This window comes from Perissodus microlepis, chromosome 6 (genome assembly GCF_051167445.1).
Source record: "Perissodus microlepis isolate ML-2025 ecotype Zambia chromosome 6, ASM5116744v1, whole genome shotgun sequence".
In the NCBI taxonomy this organism is placed as follows: domain Eukaryota; kingdom Metazoa; phylum Chordata; class Actinopteri; order Cichliformes; family Cichlidae; genus Perissodus; species Perissodus microlepis.
Genome location: NC_140466.1, coordinates 19,228,875 through 19,254,137, shown reverse-complemented (window position 1 = coordinate 19,254,137; position 25,263 = coordinate 19,228,875). Strand labels below are relative to the sequence as shown.

Sequence of the window (25,263 nt, the reverse complement as noted above, 5' to 3'; positions counted from 1 at the left end):
GGAGACTTCATAAGCATAAACAACCTGAAGTGTGGTGCTGTGAAAACAGTTTTTGGCCACACCAGCACACCATCCTGTCTGTGTCTTTGTATTCTCCAGACACTTCCAGTACTGGAGGACACGTCTGAGGAGCTTGGAAAGAAAAGCGTCTGGACTTCTTTAAGTTTCTTGAAGACGTTTCACCTTTCATCCATCTTTGAACAGAGCGGGTATCTTACGATACCAATTGTCTGCCATTGACAATCCAGTTTTGAGATCCCTTACCAGACACCTTAACGTCCACTCACATCTTGGGTCATTTGTTCTCAGCAAGCCACATAACAGGTTGGGGCAAGGTCTCACAATGAGTTCACCCGAAACCTTGGCTGATTGTGACCCACACCCATTTTCACACTTTGGCTTGAATGATTAGGCAGAGGATCAATAGGGGGTCCATGACCCTCTTAGGAACACCCCCACTAGGGCTGGGACTCTTCACCAGTTGCTCTTAGAACTGAAGAAGCTTCTTGGATGAGAGGTGAAACTTCTTCAACGAAACTTAAAGAAGTCCAGACTCTTTTCTTTCCGAGCTCCTTAGACTACAATGACATCCACTCTGTACAGCAGGGACACAAGTCCTCAGGTTAGAACAAGAAGAGAGTCCCATTCATTTTCTGCCACTTATCCAATTCAGGGTCACGAGAAGGCTGGAGCCTATCCCAGCTGTCAGAGGGCAAGAGGCAGGGTACACCCTGAACCAGCTGACACTCAGCTCCAGAGCTAATACATAAAGACAGACAACCAGTCACATCTATGTGCAATTTAGAATCACCAATCCTCCCACAGTCCATGTCTTTGAGCTGTGGGGAGAAGCCAGAATACTCGGAGAGAACCCAGGCAGACATGGAGAACATGCTAACTCTGCACAGAGTTGTGAGGCAATGTGGTAACCACCACACCGCCATGTCAACCTTTCAGCTGTTCCATTTTCACAAGGCTCTGGGTGTGTTTGATTTGGAAGAGTTTTACACTCTGACTGAAATGGAACTAGCAACCTTTTGCCTACCCAGCAAATGTGTCGACCACTACATTATGGAGCGACCTCGGTGACTTGGATGGAAAGATTAGCCAAATTTAAATCAGAAAGGTTTTTTGGCCTATTTTCATTGGAAGGGTTGCCTGAGTTTAATGGCTGCAACTTGATTCAATCAAAAACCTTTACTTTTGATTTTTTTACCAAACTGAAAGTTTCTTTTCTCTCCTTTATCGCCTTACTAACACTGACATTATCCAAACTGTAGATGTATAGAAGCTGTCTAGAAAATAGAAAACAAACTCTTTATTCCAGAAATAGTCAGCATGAATATATCTCCCACAAAAAGTCTTCTATCCTTACAGAGAAGTCACAAAAGACAAATGTTTTATCTGACTAACGCTGATCTGTTGCTACTTGTTTGTCTGCATTTGCACTGTGCTAATCATCTCTGAGTGCTAACTTATGTGGCGGTGTTCTCTCTCTGTCTTTCTGTGTTTTGCTGTCCTGTGTCTTTTCTCCCATCTTGCTCTGCTTTCTATCATCTGTCATCTTTTTTGTGGTTGCAGCTGCTACCAATGAGGTGGAGAGAGGTTAGTCTGTTCTTCTCTCTGTCCTTTCTGTCCCTCTCTCCTTCCTTCCCAACTTCCCTCATTTCCTGTGCTTTATCCACGGGAATGCTACAGATTCACCATACTGTATGCAGTCGTGCTCCGTGTTAGCAGTGCATGTCTTTGATGTATAAAAAGACCACTCTCAGATTTCTGTGGTTATACTGCTTGCTGCTTCACGCATACATGTGATGACCATTCCAGGTGAATGAGCTGAAATTAGAGGAACTGGCAATAATCTATATTTTTGAAAGTAGAAATCCCATTAAAATACCCAAACTTACTAACATCTAGACTGCATTTATTCCATTCACTCCTCCAGAACAATCAAAATATATATTTTCAGTTTTAAAAGAAGGCTAATTTTCTAAATAGTCACACATTGTACTTATTATCCAGATTTACTTAAATGGTGCATTTGGTGCCGACTATTTTCAGCGGAAAATTTGGGGGTCCTGTGAGTATTTGTTTGATTGTACGATAGACTGAAATAGACTCAAATGTGCGTGTTTAATGCTTTAAAGCTATTTGGTTGAACAATGGAGGCTTTTGGTATTGAAGGAGTTATATTAAGAGCCATTCTCAAAACATACTGAGTTACATCTTATCTTTTTAATAAAGGTCATTTTAATGTTCCACACCTAGGAATGAAAGTCTGGGACAATAAGCCAGTCTGCTTTCTGAAACATAAATATCTAAAGTGGTATGTAAAAGTTCTGGGCTACCACTCATTTCTTTATGTTTATATAAAACAAGAGAAAGGTGCAGAGATTTATTAAAACAGGCACCAACAGAACTTAGAATACAGACTGTTGTACCTCTTTCCTGATCTCCTCTGTACCTACTGACAAAGATTTTAACCAAAAATTTCAAATTTGGGTTTGCTTTTGTTGGTGGACCTACACCTTTTCATGCCTGTCAGACTGTGTCGTCTTTGGCATTTTTCGTAGACTATAATGTCATTGTGTTTTGTGACAGTCTGTTAGTAACAAATGCCTAAATATAAAGTTTCAAATTGGTTCTTTGTGTGATAGAACACACATAGGTAACTTGAGTTAGGTGCTTTTTTATGCTTGAATAATCCAGAGGTCAGTATAAATTGTATAACAAACTGAAAAACAAAAACATTTCTGAATGAAAACAAGTGAAAAAGTGGACAGTGTCCAAAGGATGATTTTAGAAGGCCCGGAGAATTAAAAACACTTTAAAAACAAAAATTACTTCTGGCTTCAGAAACTCTGGCTGCTGGAAGCAAAATGTGAAGAAATGATGGGTGACTCAAGACTTTTGCACAGTATTGTACTGTACATTAACCACCCAAAGTTCCTTTTTAAGGAACTAAAAACTTCCTTTCAGGCTTATGGTTTGCATGCATTTCAACCACAGTCTAATGATTTCTAAAAATTAAACAAACTGGTCCTCTGGTGTATGAAAAAGATATTTTAACACATAAAACTATGTTATACTGCCACTGCACCATCTGCTCTATTATTTCCTTTGCAGCTTTCTTAATGTGAACAAAAAACAAACAGTTTATTCAGCTCTAAATGTTTAAATTGCCTGAAATTACACGTGGTGAGTATTTAGCCACTGAGTAATGTTTGGCTCTGCAAGGCTCATTTCTACACATATGACAGGACCTTTGAGGCTTCTCTGGAGCTCATTTCACATCCTAAAAAAGTCGTGTGTAGTCGAATAGTCCAATATTTATCACATTTAGATTGTGATATTGTGACAAAAACTCACATGGAAATAAGAAGCCATCAAAGTAAACAAGCAAGTACTCACAGTCTTTTAACAGCTCTCTTAATGACAGCTTTTCTTTTAAAGCCATTATGCTTTTCTGTCATACTGAACTGTTTGGGAAGGGGAAGAGATAATCCTAATATGATCTTCTCAGTCAGAGAACTCTGTCTTTGAGTGCAGAATCCCCACCCACCTGCTGTTTGGGATGGTCAGCCAATCAGCAGGCTTAAAAGGAGGCTGGCCTTAAATTGAGAGGAGCTAAATTTACATATTTCAGACAGTAGGTAAACTGAGTGGTTGCACCAAAAACATGTATCAGGTGAATAACTATTATTACTGAAATGTGAATTATTAAAAACAACATTTTATTTGCATTAAGCAAGTCTGACTTTTAAGTCTGTGAGCGAAAGAAATTACTGTCTAAATGAAGGGCTTAAAAGCACAAACATCTCCTGCTGTTTCACGCTTATACTTGTTAATCCCTAGAGGGTTGTGTAATTATTCCCAGCGTGGACTTCAGGAGTCAAGGAAACTGGTTTATTCCCTCATCAGTGATTCATTTGGTGTTCAGAGTTTCAGGAAGATCAGGATACTCTCTGGAGCATCAAGATTCCCAGCACTGAAATCATTTATCGGACCACTGTGTTGATTCTGGCCACAAGAGAGTCATCCATCATGAGACCAAGCACCCATTCAACTGACACACAAACACACACACACAAAGAAAAAAACAAACCACAACGAAGTTAAAATATTGATGTGTTTTATGTTTTCATTTCACTTTATCGTTAATGCTGTGCAAAGAATTGAAAAAGTGATGAGTGTGTGTGTGTGTGTGTGTGTGTGTGTGTGTGTGTGTGTGTGTGTGTGTGTGTGTGTGTGTGTGTTTTTCTAGGGGAGCTGTGTGAAGAGAAACTGGACTTCTGTGCCACAGAGCTGAACCCATGTCAGCACGACTCAAAGTGCATTTTGATTCCTCAGGGATACAAGTGAGTAGACTGGAAACACGCACACACACACACACACACACACACACACACACACACACACACACACACACACTCCTGTATAAACTAATATGCAGATTATGAGTATGCAAGTAGTGCTTCTTGTTTCTCTCCTGCAAGATTTGAAGACTTATATTTTTCACACAGAAATAATTGAGTTCCAGATTTTTCCCAGCAGAGAAATGGTGTGTGTGTGTGTGTGTGTGTGTGTGTGTGTGTGTGTGTGTGTGTGTGTGTGTGTGTGTGTGTGTGTGTGCGTGTGTGTGTGTGTGTGTGTGTGTGTGTGTGTTTGTATGTGTGGATGGGAGGTGTTGGGAATGTGATTTTGGCTCCCTAGTAAGGTTCCTTGGCGAGATTTTATCTGTACTTTTACTCCCTTGCTCCCTTGCTTGTGTGCGCTGTGGTCAGTGTAATTACGTCTGGAAGTGCTCTTCATGAGGCAGTTTGACATCATGTAAAAATTAGATTAGTTTGTGTTCTCTAGGATTTGTGGACTGTCTGGGTCACGAAGCAATTGACATGTTTTCTTTTTATTGTTAAGGAAATCTTCCACATGCAATTAGAGCAAATCTAACCACAGGCAGCCACAAAGAACAGCTGTATCCCTGCGAGTCCAGTAACAACAAGCATTTCTGTGTGTGTGTGTGTGTGTGTGTGTGTGTGTGTGTGTGTGTGTTCATTTTAGGTGTGAGTGCATTCCAGGCTACATCGGCGAGCACTGTGAGCTGGATTATGACGACTGTGAAGAGAATAAGTGTCAGAATGGCGGTCAGTGCATCGATGCCGTCAATGGATACACCTGCATCTGTCCAGAAGGGTACAGGTGAGATGCGCACCACAGTGGAAGTCACACATGCCAACAGTTTTTGATATATGAGGAGCTCCCCCTGGTGTGTATTGTCAGTTATTGAGATCAACATACTATTTTTCTCTGGGTCCCTGGAGTAATAGTACAGTGTGGTATTTTTTGGACTTTGGATTTGTCTAACTTTCACATTTGAAATGATGAAAAATCCAACTGTAACTGAAAGCACCGAAGAAGTATGTTTTTAAGCTTGTAAGCAGCCGTACCACAAACTGATAATAATTATAAAAGGAACAAATAAAGGGAATGATCTGGACTCTTACGGTATTCCACGTGTGTTACAATGTGCGTTTCAGTGGGTTATTCTGCGAGTTCTCTCCTCCGATGGTCCTTCCTCGCACCAGCCCCTGTGACAACCACGAGTGCCTCAACGGGGCACAGTGCGTCATTGTGGGATCAGACCCCCGCTGCCAGTGTCTCCACGGCTACGAGGGCGAGCGCTGTGAGACTCTCGCCAGTGTCAACTTTGTCAACCGTGAGTCGTACCTGCAGCTGCCCTCCAGTCTCCTCTCACCACAGACCAACATCAGCCTGCAGGTGACCTTCTGTAAATTAAATGCAGCTCTGCACTTTTGCTTCGCTTCATTTCAAGTGAAATATTTTTGAAAATGAATGAAAATGTTTCCAAACTTTTTTTGAGCTTGTGACCCCTTAGAGTAAACAGAGTTACCGGTCAGTTTTGCCAAAAAAAAAAAACAGCACACAACAACACACTTAAATAATTGATATTTAAAATGATCTACTATTTTCTTAAAAAAAAAAAAAAAAAAACAGCTTTTGTAATGAAGTCTTTTTTACCTCAAAGTTTTAATGTAGTAACTCTAACTTCTGAGAAAATAACTTGAAATTTTGAGTTATTCAGTCACATTTCAACATAATAGCTCAAGATTTTGATTAAGTTCTGCTTTTTCACAGTGGTGGAAACAAGCTTCATCTCAAATCATGAAATTCAAAAGAAAAGTCCCACCTGGCCATCACAGATTTGCTTACAGCTCTTATGACTGGTTTTCTTAAATAAACAAATAATAACAGTTTCATACTGGAAGAATGAGTCTGTTTCTATATACCTGTGAATCCATTCATCTGATTGGCACTGTTTTGAAGAATATTGCATGGCTTGAATATGCAGAGCTGTAAACTAAAAATCAGTCCCCTACCTGTGAAAGTTTGGTTTCTACAGACATCCAAATATTTTAGAGACTTCGAGCATCTGTAATTTTGTGTTAACTTGAGCTACACTCCTGAGAGTCCATATTCATAAAGTTATAGTACCAGATCTTTATTCCAAAAAAACAGAAAATATCGCTGGAAAATGTCTAAAAGCACCTCTCTCTTCCTTCATCCCTTAATTATTTATTTATTGAGAAAACTCATGGCATTAGGGAACTTTTTTTGTTGTTTTTTGGGAGGTCATGTGTTATATAGCGCACACACACACACACAAACACACACACTCCGGGGAAAACTGTCACACAGGAAAGGCGGATTACACGAAGTCACGGATTTTACACAAGCTATGTTCACAAAAGCTAGAAAGGATCACTAACGTGTCTTGCACAATCATCCAGCGACGAGAAGGTCTGTGTCCCGGCCTTAAATGGCAACACGTAATGGCAACATAATAGCAAACAGGTGTGTGGGCCAAGGGCGGGAGCCCGCAATGAGCTCCGCCCAGGCGGAGCGGCCAAGGAGAGAGAGAGAGCAAAAACAAAAACACATGTAGCCTTGCGGTCCGGCAGGGCAGACACAGGGACCATGACAATCTGTGCCTCCCATCAGATTTTATAATTTCACTGTGTTGGAATATTTATCATTAAACTCTCATTGGCATGCAGACACAGTTAGTGACTGGCTGGTGAACGTAGTGGAGCACTTAGCTGCTAAAGAGTCAGATTTCCTTCAGGGGTTTGTAAAGATTCATCTCCAGTTTGTGCTCCTCATGTATTAGCATACATTTAGATCACAGCAGCAACACCAACCATCAGGTTTGCCTTTCAATTTCTCTTCTAGAGAAACCAAACAAAACAGAGTTAAAGTAGGTGAAATCATGTGAATGCACGTATTAACAGGAACTCTCACAACAAGTTTGTGACGCTGATTTAATTTCAGGTTTAAGTAGGCAGGTATAAGTAGGAAGTACACACATGCTTTGTTTAAGTTGAAGATGCAGATACTTGTGTTTAAAAATTGAACTCTTTACCCAAGTGAGAGTGAAGTGAGAGGAAGGCAAAGTTTATTTCAATTTAAACTCTAATGATATTGTTTTTAATTTGAACAGCAGTGATGTGGAACACAAGCAGAGAAAACACAGCTTGATTTGCTTTGTCTGTATTGCAGATGATTCTGCCTCCACAACTAAACAGAAAGAGCATATTCTCAGGTTAAAGTGAGATTTAGCAGGTTAGGCTGTGGGAGAAATAATCACTTAGAAATCATTTTTATTTTGAGCATAACTAGATTTTCTTTGTGTTCAGGCTGCGATTAGCTGAGCCGAACTTAATATAAATATAAGTAAATCTTTAACTTTCCAGTCCTTCATTTTAAAAATAATGTCTGTCTTCAATCTTTCTCCATCTCAGAGTGAAGTTACCTTTCATTCTTTTCTCTATCCAGGAAATACAGCAGCTGAACCTTTAGCTAGCAACACACTGTGTGACAAACTGCACACAAACAGTTTGAGTGTTTGCTGATGTTTGTTGAGCTGAGCTGTGAACCTTAAAAACATTATTTCCTTTATGCTCGCTAGATGCTGATGTACTCCAACCACAACTTACAGACATCTGCACAAACTTGGATGTCTTGGCCTGCTTTAACCCCAGAGTACAGAGTTATAAAAGATCTATAGATATTCTGTGCAGTGACTTGAAATAATAACTCCCCTTAAATATCTGAAACCTAAAGTTTGTTTTGAAAATGTAAGGAGTAAAAGCAGAGATATTTGTGTACACATATAGGAAGTAAAAGTGAAAAGTTTTCAGAAAAATAAATACACAACTAAAGTACATATACCTGAAAATGACTTACTTGTTTTTTGTTGACAATTCTTACAGCAGGTGAAAAGAACTAAGTGCACTTTTAGGCCACTAACATGGGGATCCTGCTGTGTTTTCAGATTGCTACCGATGAGGACAGTGGCGTGTTGTTGTATAAAGGGGATAATGATCACATTGCCATGGAGCTGTACAGGGGACGCCTCAGGGTCAGCTACGACACTGGATCCTATCCTCCTTCTGCTATATACAGGTATACAGAAAGCCCGTTCCCTGGCTCCACGTTCACATGATGGATGATACAGATGTCTGAAGTGAATTTCTCCCTTGTGTCTCTCTCTCTCGCTCTCAGTGTGGAGACAGTGAATGATGGTAATTTCCATGCCGTGGAGTTAGTAGCATCAGATCAGACTCTGTCTCTGTCCATCGATGGCGGGCCGCCCAAATCCATCAACTCCCTCAACAAGCAGTCCACACTCAATATAGATTCTCCACTTTATGTGGGAGGTAAGGACTCAGCGCTATGTATATTCTTAATGGCTGTGTCTGTGTAAGTGTTGTAGAACAGATAGATATCGTAATACTTATACAAATTATACTTAAAAGAAATTATAGTATAAATACTTAGATTTAAACATTATGTACAGGTGGCCAGAGGCTAGGTGTGAAGCATCAAGTCATAAAAAGCCTTCACGTTGAGTTTGGGCCTGATTTTATTTCCATACACACAAAAATATAATTAAGATGATCTTTAATCATCTTAAATGAGGTGCTGAGATACTTCTGTCTTCATGCAGGGATGCCAGAGCGAGCCTCGGCTTCTGGCGGTCTGTCGGCTCTACAGCACAGCTCTGGTGGCCGTAACGGCACGAGCTTCCATGGCTGCCTCCGTAACCTCTACATCAACGGGAAGCTCCAGGATCTAGGAGCTGGGCTTGAAGCGGGGCTCCCAGGATCTGGAACCACCCAGAGTACCACCAGAAAGTGGTTGGGCAATGGGGTGGAGCCGGGCTGTCAGCCGTGCCAGAGAGGGGCCTGCGTCCAAGGTGACTGCCACCCAACTGGACACCGCGGTTTCACTTGTACATGCCACGCAGGCTGGACGGGAACTTTGTGTGACCAGCAAGTTAGCAACCCCTGTGATGGCAACAAGTGAGTGTTTCTGTGCTTCGTCTAAAACCACAGCTAGTGCAATGGCTCTCAAAGAGAGACCACGATTTGTCTGTCCAGTTCTTTACGTTCTGTATTTCCCTCTTCCACCCTACAGGTGTATCCATGGTACCTGCATCCCAATCAACTCCTATTCCTACTCCTGCCGCTGCCAGCCTGGCTTTGCTGGTGTCCTCTGTGATGAGCAGGACCAGGATGCAGCTAACCCCTGCAGCCTGTCTCGCTGCAAACATGGCAAATGTAGAGTGTCAGGCCTGGGCAAGGCGTACTGCGAGTGTAACAGCGGATATACAGGAGAGGCGTGTGACAGAGGTAAGCGAAACACGGATGCCTGTTCGGTACACTACCTTAATTCTTCTAAAAATAATAATCTAATACTCCAGTGGGCTTCTTTTAACAAAGTCTGAGCTTCTCTGTTACTTGCTAACTCTCTTTAAAGTGTCTCAGCAGCGTGTGTCTCAAAGTGTTTAATCTCTCTGCACTGACGCTTCTAACCTGTCGCTTTTTCAACTCAGCATCTCCTGAGCCTCCTCTCAATCCCACACGAGGGGTTACTCAGGTGAGCCCACCTGATCGCATGTTAACGTCAGCTTTTCTTTACTAATTTTCCCTCCTGCATGCAGCCCAGCAAACTTCTCATCAGTATACTTGCTGTCACCTCATGCAACATATAGCATGAAAAGTTCCAGCCTTTTATTTTTTTCCCCACTTTAATGGAGCTCCGCAAACTCTGTAGGATAATAAAACCTTTTTTTTTTTAATACTAATTTTAGCATTAAAGGAATACATTTTTGCAAAGGTAACATGGCTTTATATTAGTGTAATTATATCCCAGGACTGGTAAATCAGAAAGGACCAAGTCTGTCTGTGTATCAAGGGCATTTCCTTTTCTGAGCTGGATACTACTTTTGTCAACTCATTTCACAGATTTATAAACAGCGTAAGATTCAGCTTAAAAGCTCTTGACCAGTTGCCCTCACATCACGTGTTGAAGGAGCCCATGATGTTAGTGTTGAATCTCTGCAGTTTGTAAACAGACCAAGTCTGGGAGATGATGATACAATCATTTACATGCTGCAGAGAGCTTCTTCCCATCTAGATAGTAATGGCTGCACAATGAGGATCATCCTCTTTGATTTCTCAAGTGCATTTAACACGATCCAACCGCTGCTGCTGTAGAGAAGCTACAGAACGTGTCAGTAAACACATCCACCATCTAATGGATTACTGACTACCTGACAGATGCAAGACTGAGGAGAGCTGTCTGCTGTGTTGATGAGCAGCACAGGAGCTCCACAGGAGAATTACACTGTAATTCTGTTTACCTACAAAAACATTAAGGTAGATACATTAGAACAAGAGTCAAACAAGTCATATTTTTTCAGGACTATACTATACAAAGCAAAACTATACATATATAGCATGTGTAAAAGTACATACACATTACTTAAGGTATAATTATTTCTTCATTATTTCTTCATTTCCTTTTACCCCGTTATTGTAGTGTTCCTACTTTTAAATATTTGTAAATAATTGCGTTGTAATTTCAAATAAAATACACACATGGCAGGCCAGTTTTTCAGGCTGAGATATTCAGTGTGTGCAACAAATTGATGGACCATTTGAGGCGATTGAAGTGTACTTTGCTGCGGTCTGTTGGCGGAGCAACATCAGAGCTGGTGACACCAACAGACTGAATAAACTAATTAGGAAACCTGACTTGAAGCTGTGGTGGAGATGAGGTCACTGTCCATCATGGATAATCCTGACGAGCTCCGGCCCCAGCCGCTGCTTACTGGATGGCGGTGAAGAACAGACCGACTCAGCTCCACTGACACAAAACCAGATACAGAAAGTCTTTCATACCACATACTGGTACAATGTTACTACCAAATTCTTAAATATGAAACAAATAAAGTGTTTGATTGACAAAAATCAAGTTTTCACCTGTCGAGTTGTTAAAAAGGCTTCTAGAAAAAAACTTTCTTTTACATCTGAATTTAGTTGAACCAACAGCAGACATCGACTTCTACTAAACTAACGCCATTGAACCAAACTGAACCCGAAAGTTTTATGAACAGTTCACTCAGCAGTTTATTTCTAGAAAGGGTTTTTCTTTATTTTTCATGTTAGTGCCATTTTTTCCTCTTCTTGCTGTCCTCTTTGCGTCATTGGTGTACTGACTTGTTGTGTTGCTGTTTTTACCATTAAGATTGCCTGTCATTTGAACACAATAGAGCACTCCTGTTTGAACATTTCATTCCCACAACACTCTTTTTAAAAAAAAAAAAAAATCCAAACAGTAGTCATATCATTCCTAGTATATTTCTTACTTTGTTGCCAAAGCCGGACAACCTTTTCCCATGATGTGCAGAATTGGTGGAGTTCTCAGTAAAAACTTTGGACACCTTGCAAATATTCTTTCTGTTCCTTGTGTCCGCAGAGGTGGCCTGCCGAGGGGAACGGGTCCGAGATGTCTACCAGAGACAGCAAGGCTACGCGGCGTGCCAAACCCAGGAGAAGGTCTCCCGTTTAGAGTGTCGAGGCAGCTGCCCGGGGGGAGCAGAAGGACAGGGCACCTGCTGCACCCCCCTTCGCAGCAAACGCAGGAAATACACGTTCCAGTGCACTGACGGGTCTTCTTTTGTCCAGGAAGTGGAGAAAGTTGTCAAGTGCGGCTGTACAAAGTGTTCTTCATAAAAAAAAAAGAAAGAAAAAACAGAGACGACACCCTCAGCAGATTTTTCTGTTCTCCAGACATGTTCTGTGTTCCTGCTCGCCTTACTTGATCCCCCACCCCCTGTTGTCCAAGATCCCAATTCCCCGTGAGGAAACCATGCACAGTACCCCCCACCACCTTTTTTTAAACCCTTAAAAAACAAACAAAAAAAAGTTTCTTTTCTTGTCAGTGCTGGACTGATGATTGATGCTTCCTCGGTGGGGATGTCGAATTGTATTGTAAAGTACGAAAACAGACTTATTTTTTATTATGAAGTGGCGAAAAAGACAAAAAAAAAAACACACACACACACACAGAAGTTGACTTTTTCCTTTTATCTACTTCTTTTTGTTGGTCATGATGACTCCAATGGTGTGCCACACTTGTCTCTTCCCTGGAGGACTGACGTGTCACTGACAGCTGACCACTTCCTGACCACAGACTTCCTGCTTCCTGTCCCCCAGTTGTGTGTTTTAGGAGTAACCTTAGTACCACAGACTCACCACTAGGAGGAGCTGCGTTAAGGGACTGGGAGAGGGCGAGCAGTGACAACCTTCACAAGAAATCACCACTGCAGTCTGCAGTCTCCCTTTTAACAGACCTCCTGAACCCTCTGAGACTGTGTGCATGATCCTACACACAGCTGTGCTCAATCATGTGCTATTTTCTACAGCTACTGAACAACACACACAAACACAAACACACATAAATACTCTCACCTATAGAGGTAAACCTATTACCTGCCAGGATAAACACACTTCAGTCCGTTTATTCTGCCCCCAGTCATGAATGACAAGTATTTATTGTATCATAAATACCTGTACTTATTCAGTAGATTCCCCATGTATCAATCTGATTCTTTTAATATATATTAATTTATACAGTATTTGTCCTTATTTTTGTATTAAAAAGACATAATCTGTCAAGATAGCTGAACTAACAAAATGGTGTCCTTTATTTTGGTTGAAGAGAAGTTGTTTTTTTCTTTTTTTTTGGATCACTGAAACTATTGTGCTTGCCAGAGACCTTTAGTTACATTTTAATCTGCAAATGTGACGTGAAGACATTGTATATTTTTGTCGCGTTTCCTGGGAGTTTGTACTGTGCCATTACCAGAAGGTCTTTATATTAGAGTATAAATGTATAGATAATTTCCCTACCTATGTATTTCACACACAGATCTTGTGAGTAGCATTGACCCTAGAGGATGCTTAGGACTGTTTTTACCTTTTTAACAAATTTATGCTTAAAGAATACTGTGACTTTTTTCTAAATGAAACTACTTTGTTAGCCCCTTGGTCTCCGATGTTAACATGTTGCTGCTAAGTTTTTGTACCGTAGACTTGGATCCTGATCTGTATGTTATATAGAACTTCCTGCTCCTACTGTACGGGGGGCACCTTGTGTAACAGATAAATATGTCCCCCCCCCTCCACCACTACACATGTGCATTGTGCTTTATATTTCCCCGTCTCCATCCCCAGACTAATGTCAGTTCCCTGACTGATGTTTGTTTATTAAACACAATATTTACCTCACACTTCTCAGCTTTGCTTTTCTGTCACACTAAGATACACCGAGGAGAATGATTATTAAAGACTGGAGGTCAATAATGTGAAAAATAAACTCCCATTATTTTGAATTTTGTTTGCGTAGTGCAGAAAATCGAGACTACACCGGAAATCCTCACCTGTACCCCGTTTCATCCCCTTTCTTTAACTTGTTAAATATTTAATCATCTTAATTGTTTTTCATTTTCTTTTAGTGTTTCTGAGGAATTCAGAGCATACACATAACAATTAGAACAATTTTATTCTTGCTACATTTTACCAATACATGTTTTCCGAGTAGAGTATTCTTCCATAAGAGTTTTGTTTTGTTTTTCTTTTTAAGTTTCTAGCTCAGCTGACTCGTAGAGTGGCATACGGAAGGGGGGGAATATAAATATATTTATTTATTTATTAAATAAATAAGATGTGCATTATTCCTAAAAAGAAAAAAATGAATACCTACATTTATATTCATCATTTCTGCTTGCAGTGCAGTCGTTAGCTGTCTTACAGTTACGTTTACCGCAAGCTCAGCATTCATTGTTAAATGTTACAGTTTTGTATTTTCAGCTCTGGTGTTACTGTTTAGAAAGGTTTGGATTCAGTTTAGGCTAGTTTCAGTGTTAGTTTTAGGGGGATTTTTGTTTTTCTTGCTTTTCTTATTATTATTATATGAAGAGTGTTTGTCCAGCTAAAATTTGGAAAAGTTAAAACAGGTATTACAATAAAAACACAACACTTTGTGAGGCTGGGTATTTGCTCGTTTAGTTATCTCATGTCTCATCAAACAAATGCGTCATACTCGCTGTGTTGTCAAAAACTACAAGTAAGGACATTTACTGCAAATATTTGTATTTTGTTTTTATTTCAAAAAATCATTTCAGTTAGTTTTCAAGTGTGGGTTTTGTTTCTTTGTTCATTTGTTTGTCTGTCTGTCTTTTAGGTTAAATAAAACCACACCTAGTCTTAGTTTTTAATATAGCTCTAGATCAGGTCAATAACATTCTAATCAAAGCAGGGTTTCCATGGAAATGCATTTCATCATTACCACATTTCTTACTAAACCTTCAGTGAAAATTTGATGTTTAATTATATCAGACCTTTAGTTCCAAGAATCAGAGGACACACGTCACACAAGGGAACAAATGTGCAAACTTTAGACCTCCAGCATCTGTTTGAAGTTCATGGCTCTATCCAGCCAGTGTGGCCAGTTTGTCTTTCAGCTATAGGTGACCTCTAGACCACCTGAAGGTTTTTATGTCATGAGCTGTCAGTGGAAGCAATGGACACAACATTTAAAAAAAAATGTTTCACTGGTTAGTCCTGAGTAATTTAGGTCTATGTGCTTGTCAATAATAATGAGGATGACTTACATACAATTTTTTTTTCATAAAAATTGAAGGTTAGACCGTGACCATGAAAACTATTCGCAGTTCATCTTTCTTTTTCTCTGCTGACTACAACAAACTGTCAAATTAATTCCAGTAAAAACAACTTTGAATGTTTCGTGTAACTACACAGTTCAGCAGTGCCATCTACGGTTTGTGTTGCTTAATTACAAATGACTCTTTCACTGACAACTTCTGATTTGTTCTCCAATGAAAGAGACATTTTATGATTGATGGCTGTACAAATAAACCTGATGTCACCTGATCTGGTTACAGCTGGGACTGACTATAGTCGAGGCTACGCAAACCCACTCAGCGGTAAAACAGTAAGACAGCAGCCTCGGTCATCTCTTTGGAGGCGCTCCAACCTTGCTCTTTGCCCAGTCTGTCGTAGTCAAACGATGGGAAGTCCCCACACTGCTCCTCAGGGTTGAAATATCCTCCTCCTCCTATACAATACTAAAAACAGGGTTTTTACACCATGTGTACTCACACAGTATAGGCAGATGTGTGACGACTGATTACTCACATGTTCAGTGTTGCAACCGACAGTCGGCTTGACACCAGAGCAGATAGCCATGGCCGCAGATTCCCAGTTTATTGCTCTGAAAGTGATGAAGCCTGGTTCAAACTCCCCTTTCATTCAAACAAAGAAACAAACAAACAAATTAAATAATTAAATAAACATTCATATGACAGCTGGTTTAATTAATAGAGTACGTTCATAAATACTTAAAAACTCTGTTATTCATTTTGTGTTGCAAGTTTAAACAACTATTTTATGTGTAAAATATGTAAAAGACTCTCATTACACATTAATTGTCTAATTAATTGTCTTCTAATGGTCCAAAATATCATTTTCAATCTGATTAAATGAGCTTCTTACTTCTTGGATTGGGGCCATACAACTTTTTGGTGGACTCCGTGTCTCCGTGGTCATACACAATGGGAATAGCTGGCCCTCTGCCACTGCATGTTCCAACTTTGTATCTCACCGGATATTGCTGCAACAGTGGGGGGGGGTGTCATGAGTGTGTATGTATGGACACACACTCATACAGAAACACACACATATATGTATAAAAGTAAAGAGTAAAGCCTCTGAAAATTGATCCAGTGGTTTATATTCTGTAGTAAAAAAAAAAAAACGTTTTCCAAGAACATTTTGAAGTGGATGGCAGGGTCAGAATTTGGCATAAACAACGTGAAGGCGTGGCTCCATCCTGTCTTGTATCAACAATTAAGTCTGGTTGTGATGCAAAGGTGGTGTAATATTTTCTTGGCACACTTTGGCCACAAGGAATTGAGGCAGTTCAGAAGGCAAAGGGGATCCAAGTTGGTATCAACTAAGTATCTCTAATAAAGTGACCAGTGAGTCATCCTCCTGTTCAGTTGTGCTCTGGGGTCTCTCACTTCTCTTTCTTTTCTGGTTAGAACCAGTTTGCATTGTTCTTTGGAGGAAGTAGTAGACACGTATCTGTGATATTTTCAAAGTTCAGTTCACAGCCTTTATTTCTCGGGGCAAGTATACCGTTGATGTAGCAGACAACTAACGATCTTTTCACAGGAATTTTTGAAACTTTAAAACGTTCCACCAACGTTCCACCTTGGGAAACGGCTGATTTACTACAGAATATAAACTACTGGATCAATTTTCAGAAGCTTTTCCTCTTGATCATTTATGTTTTTGAAATTTACAAATTAATAAATTCTTCAGAGCTTTAATTACCTTGAACAGCTGAAAGAGATTTCCTCCATACAATGTGAGGAACTGGTTTTCAGTGTGGTAGCGGAGGATGGCTGCGGCTGCTTGGTTCCAGTGCTCCAGCGGCAAGTTGTTGGGAATGTGCCACACAGACATGTCCTCAGCTGTTATATCATAGTAACCTGGATTCTGTGTGAGGATACACACATAGTTATGACTCAAATTAACACTTCTGGCCCAGTTAACTTCTTTTGCATCATAAATTGCTCCATTTTGCTTTTCAAATATTTTGCTTTTCTTTTCAAATAGAATTTTTGTGACATCCCACACCCACCTGCACCGAACCAATTCAGTGACATAAGCTGGAACTGTAGCTTATAACCAACTAAAATATACTTTAATATCAAAAGTGTTTGACACTAAAGTGAATATTTTTTCCTATGGTAAATATTTTATCTATGATATTAATTGGTGTTTAATACTGTTATTTACATCATGGTTAAGATACACAATCAGACGATAAATCAAGGAATTTAATTGTTGCTTCTTCTTGTTGTATCCTGTGAGCATTTCTGTCTAAACAATTCATCTGGCAAGAAACTGATGAGTTTCCAACAAACTAACCACAGCAGTGTGTTGCATTTTATGATCTCACAATCAGTTTTAAGTAAATTAAGTAAAGTGCTTCAGTTAATGTTACTTTCCAGCACTGTTTTTACCACCACGGCTGATTTTACCTTAAAGTCATCAGAAGTGGCGCTCTCTGCTGTTCCAAAGGTGTTTCTGTTGGACCAGTTTCCATCTCCATCCGGCAGGTCAGCATTGTTGCCCTGCTGGCTGGACCAGCGATCGCCGGCTGTGCACCTTCCATAAATGCTGTTCTCATGGACGCTCGCCACCAGCGTCCATCCGCCTCCCGCAGTAGTCATATCACAGTAAGTCTGGTACAGCATGCCATTAGCTGTGGTGAGGTAGTACACCCCATCTGGAAACAAAGTATTAAGAAAACATAGTTTCATTTTAAGAGGGTAGAAATATCCTGAATGTTGCCCGTTAAATAATTATGACTTGTGATTTGTGTGATTGTATTGTCCTCACCTTCATATTCACCATATCGGTCCTTGATCTCTTTACAGCTTCTTGCACTATAAGTGAATCTGTTCCTGAGTTTCTTCAGCTGTTCAAAGTCTTCTGTCTCACGTGTGGTTTCTGTGCATTTTGCTGAAAACAAAGTCAAGAAAATGTAAGAAAGTACACATGTAAAGCAATCTGGAGATTTGCAGTTGTGTGAAAAATATAATAGAAAACAATTTGGTCCTTTAAGTTGGGTTCATACTACTTCAGATAAACAACAACACATATTATAACATGTCTGCGGCGGAGTGTGGCTTGTGGTTCAGCTGCAGCGGAGGGGTGGAGCAGTGGGTTCGGGGTGTGGTGTCAGTTGAGGCTGACTCACATACCTGACCTCCATCATCTGATCATGTCTCCCCTTTTGAGGATGTTGCCGGGACCAGGGAGCGAGCCGTGTGTGGTGCTGAGCCAAGAAGGCAACTGGAAAGCTGAGCAGGGAAAAGCGCACAATGTCTTTTTTCCCACATGGAAAAAAGTGACATGGTGTAAGATGTTTTGAGTTGTTGTTCATCTGAGGTTGTATTTACCTCATTTTAAGACCTGCTAAGGATCGATTATTTTTATTATGTCCTGATAGGTGATAAGTGTCAGATGGTGTATTTTCTTGTCGCTACGTGTATGTGTGCTGTATCACTGAAAGCTAATAGAAATAGTTGAAACTTTTTCATATTACCTGTTTGTGAAGAAGTAAAATCTGCAAAGGATACTTGTTCCAAAAACACCAGACTCACAAAAAGCAAAATTATGCGATGTAACATCTCTGTGGGTGAAAAAAAATACATATTAGGTGCTTGATGATAAATGTTATCTGACACAACACGTCAAAATATGGAAGCTTGTTTCCACCTCTGAAAAAAAAAAAGGAATCCATATGTCAAAATTTCAGGTTATTATCTCAAAAGTCAGTATTATTTTTTTGATTAAGATGAAAAGTTTTGACAAATATGTAGAAATATTTACTTTCTTTCCTGAACAGAAACATTTTTTTACTGCTTGAATGTTTATGTTTAATTTCTAACATCTCAGAGAAGTCTAGTGTTCTCAAAACTGGGTATAAAACATGAATTCAGCAGGAATTTGTCTGATAAATAAAAACATGATTTTTCATTTTTAACAATTTTGAGGCATTTTTTAAATATTTGTGTGTTCTTCTAGTTAACGATAGACGGTCTAATAAATTTATTACGCTCTGCATCTCAAAATTTGAACTCACTAGCTCAAATGTCTGAGAAAATAACTTGAATTTTCTGCTGAACTTAAGTCAAAACTTCAAGATAAATTATTTTTAAAATATTTCTGCATGGCAGCAAAAAAAGTGAAATGACTAAATGAACTAAATAAATAAAAGAGTTTTTCAGTAGCTGTAACAAGCAGAATATTTAGTTAATTCATCTCCATCTCAAGAAACCTAAGTTTAAAAAAAACAAATAGTAATAATGTGTGTGCTTGTTTTATTCACCTTTGTTATATTTGTTTGAATAGGTCTTGAAGATTATGAAGCTCATTTCTTAAGAAAGAAGAAAGGAAATTAATAATTCTTGGTCAAGAATAACTTTTTTTTTTGTATTTTAGTGCTAGTTATTGTTTATGTTTTAGCTTGTTCGGTTCTTGTTATTCATGTCCTGCTTTATTTTCCTCTGGAGTCTTATGTGTAGTTTTACTTCCTCCCATGTCTGATAGTTTTTATTGCCTGGGTCTAGTTTGGCCCATGTGTATCTGCTTGCTCTGATTGGCCTTCGGTGTGAATATTTAGAGCCCTGTCTTTCCTGTTTTCATCACCAAAGTCTTTCCTCTTCTCGTCTATGCTGCCTCTTGTGTTCTTGGAATTTTTAGTTTCCCTCAGCTTGTGTCCTATTGTGGATTTTTTTGGAGTTGTGCAATTGAGCTGAATAAGTTCCTTTTTTTTTTTTTTTTTTTGCTTGCTTGGACCTTGATATATAAGCCTTGAATATATAAGCATAAAAATTATGTTCAAATCAACTTAAATTCAAATCATGAAAATTTCAAGCGCCTCCAGTGATCATGAATAAAAAAAAGAAAGAAAATAAACTAAATGTTAATTCTTTCACCATTATCACCAGGTACTATGGGTCATGAAGTGGGGTACACTCCGGACAGACTGCCAATCTGACACAATAAACTACATGTATTTTTTAAAAACAGAAATTAGTTTAAAACCCGTGTTTTTTTCCCTGAATAGATTTTACATGAAAATTCACAGCAGGACAATGAGGTTCAACGTGATTGATAGAGAATTGCTCTATATGTTTGTAAAAGCAACAAAGAAAGATACTCACAGTCAGTGAAGCTGACAATGCTCTTAAAAAAAATTTTTTTAGTGACTGACAACTAAATCCGAGTTGTTTAATTTCCAGATTGTTTCTCCACTATTTAAATTCTCTCATGAAGTCTGCAGTAGGAATAAGACTTATTCACATGACAGAAGAATATGAAGAGAAAGTTTGGCTCACATGACAGTAAGAGGAAAGTTTAAAATTAGGTCAAGGGAAGTCGTTTTTGAGCATTGCTCAAACATGGTATTTTCTACAGCTCCTGAACAACACAGACACATACACATACACACACACACACACACACACACACACACACACACCCTCTCCTGTATTGTTAAACATTAATCTTTTTTGTATTAAAGACATATTTACAAGATAGTTTAACTAACACACTACACGTGTGCATCATGCTTTATATTTCCACGTCTCCATCCCCAGACTAGTGTCAGTTCCCTGACTGATGTTTGTTTATTTTATTTTTTTTCAATATTTTATTTAAATTTTTTCAGCATAGAAAACCCCATCAACAAACAAATACAGCTCAGGCGCTGAGATGATAGGACAAGAAATAGCACAATAATAATAATTAATAGGGAAAGACATTAAAATTTGAAACTACCAGTATCCATAATGAATTAAATGTCATGAATATGTAATAAACAGGGAAATTGCAGTGCCATGGTACATGTTTATACAACGTGAGCTTTCTCAAGGTGAGTACAAAACGGAGTCCAAGATTTTGAGAAAACATTTGCTGCAGGTGTTTGCAGGTATCTAACTTTTTCCAGTTGAATGACTGATAACGTCATTGAGCCAGACACTGAAGGAGGGAGGAGCAGCGGACTTCCATTCCTTTAGAATAACTCTTTTCGCAATCATCATTCCGAGGTCGATTGGCACCCGCACAGTCGCAGGGATAGTTCTGGAACGTACACAGCCAAAAACTGCAATTTCTGGATTGGGTGAGATGGAAATCCCATAAGCTTTAGAGTACCAATCAAATATTTTGGACCAAAAATTGGTCAATGAGGGGCAATGCCAGAGAGCGTGAGCCAATGTGCTCTCTGATGTTTTACATCTGTCACATATGGGGGAAGTTGAAGGATAAATTTTGTGTAGTCGAACCTTGGAATAATGTAGCCGATGGACAATTTTAAATTGTATTAATTGATGTCTGCTGTTAACAGAGCAGGAATGAATTTTTGATAGGCATTTGTCCCACATTGATTCTGATATTTCTATGCCCAATTCCTCCCTCCAAGCGTCTCTTATCCTCACAGTCTGCACTTCAATGCTGTCATCAAACAAATGTACAATTGTAGAAATCAAATGTTTGGAGCAAGGAGGGCTCAGGAACACCTTAAAAAGGTTATGTTCATGGGGAACATCTTGGTAATTCTTCATATTGGATTGCATAAAATGCCTGACTTGTAGGTAACGGTAAAAATGTGAATGCGGTAAATCGAATTTTTGCTTAAGCTGATTAAATGATGCAAATTTTCCATCTATATAAAGATCTTTGAATTTGATTAAGCCCTTCTCCTTCCAAACATAGTAGGATTTATCATCCCAAGGAGGCAAAAAGGCATGGTTATCACATATTGGTGCCTGCACAGAGGAGTTTGGCAGTTCAAAAAAACCTCTAACTTGGTTTAAAATCCGCACAGATTGTTTCGGAACAAACCCCAGTTTCTTAAGACTCTCAGCCCTCGCTACTTTTGAGAAAAGCAGGGCCTCTAGAGAGGAGTCCCTTACAATGCCAGCCTCCATTTTAACCCAAAGGGGGATGTTGAAATGACCAAGATCTGAGGATGTCTGTTGCCAGAAGGTCAAGGCTCTTAGATTTGCAGCCCAGTAATAATGTTTAAATATTGGTAAACTCAGACCTCCCTCCAATTTGGATTTTTGTAGATGTAGTTTTGAAATCCTAGGATTCTTGTTGTTCCATATGTAAGAAGTAATAATTGAGTCCAACTCCTTAAAGAAAGAGGAAGTGAGATAAATAGGAAGATTTTGGCAAAGATACAGAAATCTAGGAAGAGAGACAATTTTTATGGAATTTATACGACCGACCATAGATAGGGGAAGAATTTTCCATGACTCAATGTTATGCTTTAATGTTGATAAGAATTCAGCAAAGTTCAAGCTTAAAAAATTTATTTGGGATCTTTAGGAAGAGTTAATCTGTCACGGCGAGTGAGAAGAGCCGTGTGGAAAAGGAAAAGGAGGATCCAAACGCAGGCAGTCGTGAAGGTGTGAAGGTGATTTATTGAACACAAAAATAGAGAGGCAAACGGCAAAACGGAGAACTAAACTATACTGGGACAACTAAACTACTGAGCACAAACAAGAACACGAACCTGAACATAAAGGAAGGAAGACGCTAGTACATGATGATGACGGCAGGGAACACACGGATGAAACATGGCGGATACACAGACAGACCAGCAACTACAAAGACAGAAGACGCGACTTAAATGCACACAGAGAAACACAGGGAGATTACACACAGGTGGGGGACACAGCTGGGAGTAATCAACGAGACGAGACAAGAGGTAAAACTGAACACACTCACATGAGACGCAGACCTTCACAATAAAACAGGAACAAGAAACCATCACACAAAGACGCAGACTCGACACTGAGAGACAGACAGAAAATGACACATGGAACTTGAACTAAACCTGCAAAAACATGAGAACACAAAACCTACGAACAACTCCCTAAACAAGAATAACTGAAACATAGATTCATAATCATCATAAGAAAAGAATCCAAAATGCAAAAACACACCAAATCATGACAACTCAAAATACTGGGTCAAACTGACCCAGAACCGTGACATAATCTAAGGTATGTGAGATGGTCGTTAACTATTTTGAATGGAACATTACAAAGAAAACTCGGCGAACCGGTTTTAGATAAAGGCATAAGTTCACTTTTAACCCAGTTAATTGTATATCCTGAAATTTTGCCAAATGAGGTGACCAGATTAAGAAGGGATGGTACAGATTCTTCTGTATTACGCAGGTATAATAGTACGTCGTCTGCGTACAAACTAATAACAGTTTCAACCCCTCTGACCAAGAGTCCTTGTATTATTGGATGTGCTCTTATCTTAATCGCAAGGGGCTCTAATGCCAGAGCAAATAGAGCAGGGGGCAGCCCTGCTGAACAGAGCGCTGCAAAGGAAATGGCGCCGACCTCTCTCCATTTGTGAGAACTGAACAGATTGGATTTGCGTATACTAATTTTACCCAAGATATAAATATTTCACCAAACCCAAACTTCCGTAATGACTCGAACATATAAAACCACTCAACCTGATCAAAGGCTTTGTGTGCATCAAGAGCTAAAATTGCTGCTCCTCCCGAACTACCATGGTCAGAATAGATGGTGTTGAGAAGACGTCTAACATTGAAAAAAGAAAGTCTGCCAGGGATAAATCCCGTTTGATCAGGGTGAATAATGGAGGTCAAGTACTTGTTCAGTCTAGTTACTAAAATTTTGGTTATCACCTTTCGATCAAAATTTTGAAGAGCAATTGGCCTGAAGTTAGCAGGATCTGAGTCATCTCTGCCTTTCTTCAAGATTAATGATGTTTGTTTATTAAACACAACATTTACCTCACACTTCTCAGCTTTGCCTTTCTGTCACACTAAGACACACCAAGGAGAATGATTATTAATTATATATAATTAATAATTATATATAATTATTATATAATTTTTTACTTTTCCTTAGCGTACAACACTGTAAACCCAAAGAAGTTGGCAGCTCAACTCTATAAAGTGATCTTTGTTCCTACAAGTGTAAGGCATACACCAAGTTTTGACCTGCCAGTATCTTTGCTTTGGTCAGAACAAGAATCTATGTTGCTCATCAAGGTGAGTAAAGTAGCCACATTTGGTTTCTAGTAATTAGACATTTTTGAAAGAGACGTAAACGAGAATTCTGATTTTCAAAAGACTGGCGTGCAGCAACATATTCCTCTCAAAAAAATTCAGCCACTTCTCTACATGGTCATATCACTAAAAGTTAACTTCTCTTTGCTTTTACCAGCTCATGTCACTTACCCAACAATTACTCCTTGTCTTTTTCATCAGTTCTGAAATCTTCGCTAACGACATGAAACTAAATTTCAAAGACTTTGTCATAATTTCTGCATATAATAGAATATTGTATCAAAAGAAAAAGAAAAAACAACCTCAGAACAACACACTGAGTAAATCTTAAAAACTTTGCAGTCTGTCTCAGCTACCGCAATGAACTCAGCTAACTTAGTGAAGTGGCTGTGTTAGCTTATTAGCTGCTAGCTTATTAACTGTCAGCTATCTATCAGGGGACCCAGCATTTTCAGTTTAATTATATTTTTGATTTCTTATGTTATATTAAAATAATGTAAAGTTCTTGTTTTATTATTTAGTTAGAGTTTAGTTGGTTTTTATTCTAGTTTATGTTCATCCATGTCTCTGTGTTTATGAGTCTTTTTCTGTCTTTGGTGTAAGTCTGCCTTGTCTTGTCCTCTATGTTGTACTTTTAACTATGTCAGTACTTTTCATCTCTCTTTTGCTCCCCTGTCTGTCATGTGTTTCATGTTAGTTAATTTATTTAAGTACTTTGAGTGCCTTTTTTTCTAGGTGCAGAAATTTCTATCAGCAATCCAGATCACAAGATGAAAACATTTGGTGCATCAAACAAAAAATGAGGGGGAAAAAGATCCAGGACTGTTTTTTCAGGTTAAAAAGTTTATTTGTTTTCTGGGTTCTTTTGTAAATAAAATATTGACACAGAAACGCAACTTTTTGATTTTTTTTTTTTTTTTTTTGTCCCGTTTGGATCTTTAGCCATCAGAATTTCTTAAGGCCAAGAAAGATGCCAAGCGGATTTATTTTACCAAGTGGATCATCATGGCCTTGCCATATTGGTCCATTTGACTGACCTTTATTATAATTATGTATTTATTTTATTTTATTTTCAGTTGCTACAAACGGGACAGACATGACTGGGGGATAGGACAGGGAGAAAGAATGAAAGAAAGAGAGGGAGAGAAAGAAAAACAGAGGGGAGAA

General features: G+C 39.1%; 2 protein-coding genes across 6 annotated transcripts in view; one reads left to right on the top strand and one right to left on the bottom strand.

Annotated features, from left to right (window-relative positions):
• Window positions 1-13,660, top strand: part of slit2 (slit homolog 2 (Drosophila)) — a 101,312-nt gene extending 87,652 nt beyond the window's left edge. For 2 of the 5 annotated variants that reach the window (XM_084931329.1, XM_084931330.1), the window contains 9 exons: window positions 1,582-1,605; window positions 4,265-4,358; window positions 5,062-5,199; window positions 5,538-5,778; window positions 8,354-8,484; window positions 8,584-8,738; window positions 9,029-9,383; window positions 9,499-9,713; window positions 11,845-13,660. In XM_084931329.1, coding sequence (XP_084787455.1) covers window positions 1,582-1,605; window positions 4,265-4,358; window positions 5,062-5,199; window positions 5,538-5,778; window positions 8,354-8,484; window positions 8,584-8,738; window positions 9,029-9,383; window positions 9,499-9,713; window positions 11,845-12,101 — 1,610 coding nt within the window. In that variant the 3' untranslated portion in view covers window positions 12,102-13,660. Of the gene's footprint in view, window positions 1-1,581; window positions 1,606-4,264; window positions 4,359-5,061; window positions 5,200-5,537; window positions 5,779-8,353; window positions 8,485-8,583; window positions 8,739-9,028; window positions 9,384-9,498; window positions 9,714-9,916; window positions 9,961-11,844 lie in introns of all 5 variants that reach the window. The other 3 variants (XM_084931332.1, XM_084931331.1, XM_084931334.1) reach the window with 2 other exon arrangements.
• A 505-nt stretch (window positions 13,661-14,165) lies between these two features.
• On the bottom strand, window positions 14,166-20,293 carry LOC146385537 (intelectin-like). Its single transcript, XM_084931335.1, has 8 exons — window positions 20,195-20,293; window positions 18,571-18,657; window positions 17,862-17,984; window positions 17,501-17,748; window positions 16,788-16,952; window positions 15,945-16,062; window positions 15,588-15,694; window positions 14,166-15,517 (listed from the first exon to the last, which is right to left on the bottom strand). The coding sequence occupies exons 2-8, from the start codon at window positions 18,653-18,655 to the stop codon at window positions 15,371-15,373; spliced, it is 993 nt and encodes a 330-aa protein (XP_084787461.1). The 5' UTR covers window positions 18,656-18,657; window positions 20,195-20,293; the 3' UTR covers window positions 14,166-15,370.
• Between the last annotated feature and the right edge of the window lie 4,970 nt (window positions 20,294-25,263).